We start from the raw sequence: 11,275 nt of genomic DNA on the forward strand, positions 1-11,275 counted from the left end.
TGGTGAAAACTATTGTGTTTATTGAAGGGAAAAAGAGAAAGGTTGGGAGGAATGGGTAGAGAAGTATTTTTTTTGTGGAATGGCACTGGAACTTTGGTAGTGATGGTTTCAGTAGTATAATGTATGTAGAGACTTATAAAACTACTGAAATTCTAATGTTTTTGTAACCAATGACAAATAAAATATATGTTTAGAATTATTTTATAAATATATGCAGTTTTTAATAAAAATGTTTATAAGTATTTGCCTTTCTGTAGCCTAAAAGCTGCATGATAGACAAACCAAAATGATATCAGGTGCTTTAACTAAAGTATAACTTAAATGATCACCCCCAAATGAGGAAATAGCCATGTTGAAAAATGTCTATTTTCCCCCTGCACATGAGAAACCATAATTAATGACATCGTAAACCACAGAATCTCAATCAATAGAACATTTTTTAAAAGTCATCACTATGAATATTCAAGCCATTCATTGCTAATGCAAATATCTTTAAATACCAATATGTGAGAAACAAGACAACAAAATATTTAATAGAAATATCCATTGTTTTTCTATATTTTTATGTTTTTCTCAGATCCGGAAAACAGTAAAATAAAGAAGATAACATAAATTAATATATTTGTGTTTTGTCGCGATTTAACATTTATATCAAATTATAATAAAAATCAAGTGGAGACTCAAGATCCAAGTTCTAGTCTTTAATACTTGGGGTCACTAAAAGCTGGTGATAAAGAACCTCCCCACCTTAATCTTTGGATTCTGTCTCCCAATTAGTAAAAGTGTATCCCTTTTATTACTAGGTAGTGGCTGCTTGGAATATCACGTGAACAAAATAATTCAGAGGCAACATGTAGGATTACATGAAAGAGAGCCTTGACTGATATGTACAGTGTGTCAGGTGTACTACTATTTTTGCCTAAAATAGAAGCACAATCATTGTGTACTGATTATTCAAAATGCAATTTTATTCACTTTGACACAGATGATTTTTACAGTTCAAATAAAATATCTGATACACAATTTTGAGTTTTTAGCAGCACCCGCAACAAGAGGATTGTGGAATACCTCAGGGTAAAATATAGATGGCTGAGGCAGGCACAAAGTAACCTGAAATTAATCCACTGAAGACAAACAAAATCTGAGGTCCGCTGAATGTCCAATACACAAAAACAAACTAAATAAATACTTTAATGGACCACTGGAAAAACAGCATAGTTCCAATTAAAAATATCTTCTTTAAAACATCAAGTGTTCATTTAAAAAACACCTACTGAAAATATTGCACTGTACATTTTCAATTTCACAGTCAATTTCTAAACCTATATACATAGTTTCTGGTACTCACAGATTTCAACTTTTGGTGTTTTTTAATCTTATGCAAACTATGTCAGCACCCCACTGAATATAATTCACCAAAAAGTCATTGTTTGGTCACTTAATATTAAGTGATTCCATTAAGAAAACTGTTATGAGTTGGCAGAAAAAAATTGGTATGACACATAAGGGGCTTCAGTTGACCAATTAATAAAATTAACACTTGTCTTGGATGGACAGGAGGTTTATGAATGAGCTACTCACATCATTAATTTTTTACTCAAATGACCACATGCCATCCTATAGACAAATACTTTTGTGAGTGGATGAAAGTGTTTTGAAGGCCTGAGATCTACAAATAGAAACTAGTATAAGCAGAGTGCAAGTAGAAAGAGAAGGCCCCAGGTCTCATGCACTTATAAACAATTAGCATTTAACAGTTTTGACATATAGATTTTCACCCTAACATAACTGTAGCAAAATGATCATAGAACTTGGAAACCAAGTGCAGCTGGCTATAGGCATTGGCAGCATAGGGACCAAAGCTTAAGAACTGTGGGGTCCCTGGGCTGGCTTTGATTTCTGACATCAAAGTTAGTTGGTCAATGGTGTCAAGGCTATATTTAGATTGCAAATATTGAGCATGACTGGTTGAAATACTGCACTCCACTTGTTTGGCCCAAAAGTCCCAGAGCTCTTAAAGCACATAAAGTCCCATTTATAAGGCTGATTCCATTAAGTGGCTACAATGGAGATTTCTAGGCTGTATTCCTGTGAAAGTTCCTGTCCCCTTCCTATCTGAGATCTCTTTAGGGGTGTCATTTTTAATGTCCCTCCCCACCTTGGGTCACAATTTTATCATAGATGTTTTAAAAGTACAGAGTAAAAGCTATGCAAGACAAACAGATAAACCAATAGGAACAAAACTCCATATCCATAATATAGTATATAGCTGGCAGTCAAAATCTGGCTAATCGCATTTGTATTTTAATATGATATCTTCAGGATTCTTGTATCAGGGCAAGTAATAATTACTTAGAGTTTAGTATTTTCCCACACCTATTGCAAAAGCAAATGGGAGTGCTCCGTAATTGCTATTAAATGTTGATCTCAGAACAGTTTGAGAATTTTTAAAGTCCTTTCTATAGTCTTAGGCTGTTGTTTTGAGATATGTCTAACTGTAAATGACATTGAGATGTAGTTTGTAGTTCATAGATTTGTAGGATTTATACTGAAAATCTATCCAGTACAGAAATTCTTCCTATGGTATTTTAACAGGTGTCATCCAGCAACTTCCTGAATATATTAACTGGAAGGCAGTTCACTATTAAGGCAGTCCATTCAACTGCTGGACAACTAATCTGGCCTAAGAATAAATTTCTTATAATTATAATGTCTGCTCTCTTGTCACTTTCAGCATAGTATTTGACTATCTGAACACACACCTCAACATATAAGAAATCTGTTCCTTCTACACTATTTGAATTAAAGAACCGTATAAGTAAAGCCCACAATTCCCCGATCTATTATGAAAGCTTCTCTAGGAACACAGCCTGGTGAACCAAAGGGTCATCAAAACTATGAGAAAAGAGCACTGTATCCAAAGCCATATGCTAAGCAGCATTGCTAAATTGATAAGAGGTTGTCAGAGAAGCAATATCCCTATGCAGCAGAAGTAGACTTATGAAGTAAAAGCAGCAAAACCAACCATTTATGTGCAAAAGTGGTTGGCATATTTAAGCATAATCAATTAGTACCTTGTCATATCAAACACAAGGAGTAAATTCAACTTCCAGTGTCATCACTGTATGTTTTGAATAAGACATTATTCAATGTGGTATGCTTCTGAAAAGCTCGGAAGGGAGCAAACCATACATAGGAAATTAAACAAGGTACTGTACATTATTATACTTTTGCATTCCTAATAATTACAATGTCTTTTTTAAAGAAACCTTTGTTTAAATTATTATGTACTGTGATACACCTTAGAGTCTTTATTCCTTTGGCAGAAATGTCAGAATCTGCTTGGCAAGAGTGGATGGGGACATTTGTTAGTTGATAAATAAAACACTTTAAGGGATAGCTGTCACTCTTTAACTCCTTCATGCGGCTGGGTTCTAAGTTTAAACTGTGATTTGAAAAATATTTAAATCACTCAGGACTAAAGCTTTCTGAAACATCCTGACACACACAAGGAGGAAATAGCAGGAGTCACACAAAATATACTCGATAAAGCTTTTTTTAAAAATCACCCTACAACTTCAACTGGAAAGGATTTGATTCATAACTTCAACCTATCTCTTACTCTTTTGTGTATGTGCATGTATGCACACACATTCTTAGAGAGACATGGTTATTCTTATACTACTGACCAATTTGGAAGACATTTTTCAAAGGCTTTCTATTTTTAACAGCATGAAGATCCTGCTTTGGAGCCACTATTCAAATCAATAGTGTGACCTAACATGCAATGCTCCAGTTGTTCCTCTACAGCCAGCACCTGCCTGACAGCTTCTTCAAAGGCCACTGTCACATTAGTATCATCTTTGGCACTTGTTTCTAGATAAGGGTAGTCCCCATTCTCCGTGCACCAGGCTTGTGCCTCCTCAGTAGTTACTTGCCTATCCTCCTTGTCTACCTTGTTACCAAGAACTACAAAAGGGAAGTTCTCAGGGTCTTTCACATCTGCATAGTAGATGAATTCTTTCTGCCAGTTACCAAGGTTCTCAAAGCTCTGTCGGTCATCCACACTGAAGGTCAAGAGGCAGCAGTCTGCTCCCCTGTAGAAAGGTGTCCGAAGGCTCTTGAAACGTTCCTGCCCGGCCGTGTCCCAGATCTGGAGTGTTACAAAACGTCCATCTACCTCCAGATCTCGGTTTAAGAACTCTACCCCTATAGTGTGAAAAGCCTGGGAGTCAAATTTATTGGTTACATAGCGATTCATAAGTGAGCTTTTCCCAACTCCACCATCACCTAAGAGAATGACCTTTAAGAGCAGGGATTTCCCACTCATTGTTGTAGCACCAGGAGGGGAGGAGTTTATAACCAAGGGAACCTGCAAATAAAAGAAAAGTCAGAGAGAAAACAGTTAAATCGGAGACTTAAATGAACCTCAGAGTAAACGTTATAATTAAAAGGTATTCTAATGTAACTTTCTCTGATTCGTGGTCATTAAGTGATAATACTACCGCAGAAGGAATATAACACTTTTTGCCTAAGAGGAAAAACAGGTTTGATTTTCAGAGGTCTCTTGACTATCAGGAAAATGGCTGAATGCCATAGATAAAGAGAATAGCATATGGTGCTGTAATTAGGTTCGGTTCTGATCCTATTTTAGGAGAGTCTGGAAAAGGAATATCATTCATACTAGCTTCTGATTTGGATAGTTCCAAGCAAGAGGCAAATGGTATAAACTTGATTGAAGTTTATTCATCATGGACTTATGAGTTATGGAGAGAAAGCTGGATAAGCTGCAATTTTTATTCTGTCATTAGAGTTTTGGCCTAGAATTGGATTGAACCTTAGAACTGGGGAGAAAGAAAAAGGTAAAGTTTTATCACACATTTGCCCCATATACTTGCATGGATACAGATATTATCACAAGTAAAGAATCTCCCACAGTTTTTCCTCATGAAACAATGGCACTTAAGCTGATGATGAAACATTATAATAAGCATCATTCAGAAAGAATATATTAAATAGATTACTAATTTTTCGTTCAGGTTCTGACTCCATCGTATCACCAGCAAAAACATACTGTTAAATCTAAAGTGCTAATAATTATACAGTATTCTTTTGTCATCTTCATAACATATATATGGGTTATCTAGAGTGCATCATAAAATAAGAAACCAAATATTTGCTACACAACTATATTGTATCAGGGAAATACAAATCAAAATGACAATGAGGCATTCATTTGCAGCAGTAGGAATGTCATACATAAAATAAACTGGAAGCCACAAATATTGTTGGAATTGTGGTATAAATGAAATCCTTAATCACTGAGATGGGAATGTCATCTGGTCCATAAGGCAAACCATATGGAAAGTTTTCAAAAAGTAAGAATGGAGGTACCATTTGACCCAGCTATCCCACCTTAGAATACAAAATGTAAAATCATTTGTTTGAAAAGATATACGCACACCTGTTTTTATTGCAGTTCTTAGTACAATATTTAGGATATAGAAACAACTCAAATACCCAACAACAGGTGAATGGATAAAGACTTTGTGGGACAATGTGCAGCCATCGGGCCAAAATGAAGTCAGGCAGTTTGTGGCCACTTGGATCAAACTGGAAGGTATCATGCTGAGCAAAATAAGCCAGTCAGTAGAACAAAAACAGATGATCTCACTCATCTGTGGCATGTAGAGAAATAAATCAATGATACAGATAATAATCTTGTATACTCAAATGTATGTACAGACCTGTGAATGATAGATTTGGGAGAAGTGAAGGGGTTGCTGGGAAGTAATACATAACATAAATGGAGTGTCTCCAACACACAGAAGGTTCCTTAGCAGTAGTATAATTGGTAATCAAAAAATAATGAGCGATGACTGGGAACTGGGGGAGAATGTTGGACTGAAGGTGACTTAGGGATGGAGTGGAGGTTCTGGGAAATTTTGAGGGTGGGAGAATGCATTAACTTCATACATTAATACCAGAAACTTGAGCATTATTGTAACACTAATACACATAAACTATAATAATTTTTTAAAGTTTCAAGTTCTGGTTTTTGTCTACCCTCCCACCCCTGCCCCTGCTTTCAAATTGCTCTTTGGAAGTAGCACAGGTAATTAACATGTATTTAAATTGAGATGAAACACATTTACTTTTATACTTTGGTCTGTAAGATTATTTTATAGAGCAGAATTTATGTTTTGCTTTGGGGTAATACCCAGTAATCCTCAGGGGTTACTCCTGGAGGTGCTCATGGGACCATATAGGATGCTAGGAATAGAACTTGAATTGGCTGCATATAACCATGCAACACAATTGTCTTAACCCCTATACTATTTTTCTGCCCTCCGCAGAGCAAAACTTTAGCATTCAAGAAAAGTAAGAAAAAGTAAACATGTGGGCACCTTACTGATAGAACTAAAGTCCTATGCCAAATAAACTAAGTACCATGAATTCACATCATTAAATGACTTAATAACTCAACTTTTCCAGATGTGGATAAAGTAAAATGATGGCTTAAGGACTGAGTAAATATGTAAATCAAATATTCAGCTCCAGGAACAATGAATAAGTGTTAGTAGCTATCTGGGATAATGATGCAGTTGCTTATGTATTTCCTATTTTGTTATGTGCACACATGATTTCTGATATGTATGCTGATAGCATGAACAAAAAGAGGAAAAGCTATGTGTTTCTATAACAATTGCACTGAGCTGACAGCAACTAAAAGATAAATGTCATCATCATTATTATGGCATACATTAAATTTATGAACATGGGAAGGCTATGTTTTCTGTTTCAATATCTTCTAAGATGAAATCACTCAGAGAATTTGGGGAAGGATAATTAACTTCGGAAGCTTTCAAAGATTTATGTGTTTACTGAAATTTTGGTTTGAGATTTTTGCTCTTTTTGCTTTTCTACTTGTTTTCTTTCACTGGTGGATGCCCTCTGGCTTAGTATTGATCCTTTTCAGAAAGGAACTGAGATTGTCTAATGGATTCTTCTTTTTCTTGCCTTCCATACAGAAGAGTGACATTCTGTGCATCTGTATACACAACAGAATCTCAGCACTGGAGAGCACTTAGGGATCTTCCAGTCGAATTATGCTATGGATCCATGAGGAAACATTTTATTTTATTGTTTTAAGGTTATCTGAAAGTATAATGAACTGTTGATTAATAATACATTAGCAGTAAACACAAAAATCAAATTAGTCATCTAAAGAAGTTTGCATATATATGTTTCCCTTGTCATTGATGGGGCTCTAATAGTTTTTTTTAATTAATAGTTTATTTTTAATTAGTGAGTCAACGTGAGGGTACAATTACAGATTTATACATTTTTGTGCTCATGTTTCTCCCTTACAAAGTATGATAACCCATCCCTTCACCAGTGCCCATTCTCCACCACCAGTAAACCCAACATCCCTCCCCCCCTCCCCAGTCCCGTGTCCCCCACCCCACACTGCCACTATGGCAGGGTATTCCCTTTTGTACTCTCTCTCTGATTAGGTGTTGTGGTTTGCAACAAAGGTGCTGAGTGGCCATTGTGTTCAGTCTCTAGTCTATATTCGGCCCGCATCATCTTTCCCCCACATGACCTCCAACCACATTTTACTTGGTGTTCCCTTCTCTGAGTTGCCCAGAATGAGAGAACAGCCTCCAAGCCATGGTGACAACCCATGAGGAAACATTTTAGTCTCTAATCTGTGTTATTTCCTTTTGAAATGACCTTTAACTTTCCTTTGCTGTTTTAATTCCCATTTGTTTGCTACAGGTAGAAATGAATAAAGTTTAAGCTTATCTGTGCATTAACTCCTTCAGATTTTTTGTAGCAACATCATTTTCTACTCCTTTGCCATTAGACCTAATTTGGACCACATCTCTGCATCTAATCTATTGCTTATGGCTTTTCTTTCTCCATCTAACCTACTGAAGGACTTCATCACTTGAGCTCACTCTGGAGTAGACATGCTGGAAATGCATGCAGGTTTAAGACTGGCTGTATCCTTCAAAGATTTTACAAATGACATAAAGTTTAAGATACAGTGATATAAGTTGAAATAATACCATTATACTGTCTTGTTTTGTTGACAAACCTTTTTTGCAAGTATGTATTTCCTATATGACCAAAATTTCAATTGCTGGATAGTAAGATCCTTGTAACTATATATATATATATGTCTTTGAAGCCCCTTCAGCATGCAGCACCAGAGTCCTCCATTTGAATGATCAATACATATTTGATTATTAATGAACTGGTGAGTTAGGTTCACAGATTAATGTTTATTAATTGATGGTCAATAGAGCCACAGTTATTGAAGATGCATAAGCACTATTATTCATAAGAAGACTAAGAAGCAGAAGTTATGGATTTATATGGATCACTTTCTAGATAGGATATAGCAGAATTTATACCTCTTGAAAGTCAATAAAAATACTTAAGTTTTGCTTCCTTTACCCCCACATGAATTATATATATGTGTATATAAATTGCTTCATTCCCCCAAAACACAAGAGTAAAACAATTATCTCCCTTTATTATTTTAGTGGATGTTGATATCCCCATCACCACCACCACTATCATCATCATCATTTGGAAAGGAGTGTGACATCCTTTACTACATACTTTTAATAGTGCAGTAATTAATAAAATCAAAGATTCTCTCCCTAGGATATGCCAGATTTATATCAAACCATTAAAAAGTAGCACTGAGTAGTCCAAATAATTGTTTGAATACCCTAAAAACACTTCATGGGAAAATCAAATCTCTTATATATATCCTTTATGGATGCCCAATAGGTCAGGATTTGTATTAAATGCTTTTGTTCTGATTTTGGGTCTGTTCATAGAAAGATCTGGCTTAATGTGCTCAAATATCCTAAAGGTACAATTACTCTTTCCTACTCAACCCTCTAAAGTAGATTAACAAATATTCTTTAAGGATAGTTCATTCACTTCCCCTACCCCCACAATGATCACGTCTTGTGAAGCAAAGTGAATTAACAATTCAAATAGCCAAGGCTCCCTCCCTTCCTTTGTTCTTCAACATACTTAAAATCTTGACTCTGTTATGTCCACACCCACACAGACTTACTACAATTATTGTATTTAATTTAAGATGTTTCAGGATGGGGTTGGAGTTGAGGGAGAAGGCAGTGCAACAAAAAAGGAAATAGGAGTATTGAAAATAGTACATTTTAGAGTAATAAGTAGGAGTAGGTGTAAAAAAGCAAATAGGCAAGGTTAGCTCCATTAACATGAAGAGAAGGATGCTAATATTCATAGTGTTGACTGTTTGGGACCACGTCTTTTGATAGATATATACTGCAGGGCAGAGGATGGGAAATAGCAAGAGGGGAAGGAGAAGCGATGACAATCTGCCCCGGGAGGAACCATAGCTGAAGTTATGGGGAAAGCCCATCTTGTTGTTGGAGTTATTCAACTCATTTTTGAACCCTGGCACAATATTTAGAAAATCCCACTGAAGAACTGAGTGGGATTTTCTATAAACTGTAGAAAATCAATCCAAGTAAGAAACCATTGACTTTTCAGGTCCCTCTAATTTAGATGCTGTAGATTGTTTCTGATACAACCTGATGCACGAGGAGTGTGTGGGTTCTTAGAAAGGGGAGCCCTTTGACACACTGCATTCATTCTGGAGACTGAACAAGTTGTCTGCTGTACCCATGCTCTGAGTCCAAAAGTCACCGTTGCCGTGCCACTGAAACACTACCACCATACTCATGCCCATATTTATTTAATCCTATTGCAACTCGAAGGATCTAATATAGAATTTCACCTCCTACCTGTCACAAAGACAGTTCTGGCGCTGTGAGCCTGAAGGCGCACTAGATAACCAGCGGGGACTGCCCAACAGCCCACTTCTTCCCAGGCTTCCTGGAGACAAACAGGCAGGTAAGGTTTGTGTATCATCAAGCAGGCCACGTAATCTAGAGAAAATAAACTCCCCGGAGAGATCGGGAAAGCTGGCATCCCTAGTACAGGGGCACGGCTGGCTTTGGGGACCAAGAAAGTGAGATGGCATGCGTAACACCGACTACCTTAGCCCCAGGTCCTGTCACCTCAGCTCGGGCGCTCAGAGCCGGGTGGGCTACGGTGCATGCGCACTGAGTCACACCCGCTCCCCACGGAGCCCTGCGTCTCCCCACGGAGCTTTGGCAGCTGCTGGGGATTACTCAGCAACGCCCCCTCCGCCGTCACCTCGCCCTCCACTCCGACTCCCCCCAGCGTCCAGGCCTGTCCCCCCCCCATACCAATGCCCAGAGGGTCATCGCCACCCCGTTCCCCCCTTCCCACGGATGCCCCCTCCCCCGGCCTCCCGGGCGCGGGCCGTTAGCCCTTCCTGCCCACGCACCAGCACCTTACCCTGCCCGGCGGGGGGGAGACGGGCGAGCACCGCGGGCAGCGCAGCTCTGCAGGGTCCGCTGTCTGGGTGGTCAGCCCCGCGGTCGCCGCTCCTGCTGCCGCCTCCTTTCGCACGGGGCAGCAAGTGCCGCCTGGACCTCCCCGGGCTGTCAGCAGCCGCTCGCTCCCGCCGCCGCGCAGCGTCTCGGGCCCGCGCCCGCTAGCAGAGGGGCGGGCCCGCGCCGCCTCCTCGTGGCCGTGTCTCGGCGTCGGGGACCCGGTGTATCCGCCTCCCGCCCTCTGGACAGCGCTCGCCGGCCTGCTCCCTCTTCTTCTCAGCCCGATGCGCAAGCCCGATCCCCCCGGGCCTCCCCCCCTTCGCTCCCAGAGGGGGGCACAGAGCGCCGGGCGAACAAAGACTGTCCTTCCACGAGGCGCCTCCCCCGCCAGCCCCCGTCCCACCCAATTCCTGGACCGGACCTCCACATTCTCTACTTCTGCCTAGAGGACAGGGCACGGTTCAAGACATTCTTCTTTCATTTCAGGGTCATCAACGAACACAACGCATCCCTACGTGCCCTCGCTGGCGCTCTCGGCAAATTTTCCTGACAGTCTAAAAGGAATGATTCTCTGGCGTAGAAGACACACTGCCCTTTACCCTCTACTGGTTACCGTTCTAGAGAAACGCAGAGAGCGGCAGTGCAAGCGTTTGGAAATGTTGCCGGGGGTAGAAAGGAATATTAGTTGCCCCTGTGCCCCTGGTGTGTCCATCTAGTTTCTGCCTCTCTCCTGGGAAGCGAGTAGCATAGTGCTGCTGGTTGTCACTGAGCTTGTATTCTGTTGGTCAGACAGATGCATCTCTTAAGCTTCCGCAAGGTCTGAGAAACTGTGCCTGTGTGTC

The 11,275-nt window shown here is 39.6% G+C and overlaps 1 protein-coding gene across 1 annotated transcript; it reads right to left on the minus strand.

The window, feature by feature from the left end:
* Positions 1-364: 364 nt before the first annotated feature.
* On the minus strand, positions 365-10,680 carry RAB9B (RAB9B, member RAS oncogene family). Its single transcript, XM_055120861.1, has 3 exons — positions 10,396-10,680; positions 9,816-9,906; positions 365-4,372 (listed from the first exon to the last, which is right to left on the minus strand). The coding sequence occupies exon 3, from the start codon at positions 4,328-4,330 to the stop codon at positions 3,725-3,727; it is 606 nt and encodes a 201-aa protein (XP_054976836.1). The 5' UTR covers positions 4,331-4,372; positions 9,816-9,906; positions 10,396-10,680; the 3' UTR covers positions 365-3,724.
* Positions 10,681-11,275: the final 595 nt, after the last annotated feature.

This window comes from Sorex araneus, chromosome X (assembly GCF_027595985.1).
Source record: "Sorex araneus isolate mSorAra2 chromosome X, mSorAra2.pri, whole genome shotgun sequence".
Lineage (NCBI taxonomy): Eukaryota > Metazoa > Chordata > Mammalia > Eulipotyphla > Soricidae > Sorex > Sorex araneus.

Coding starts and splice junctions, on each gene's coding strand:
- RAB9B (XM_055120861.1), bottom strand. CDS start 4,330: ATGAGTGGGAAATCCCTGCTCTTAAAGGTCATTCTCTTAGGTGATGGT.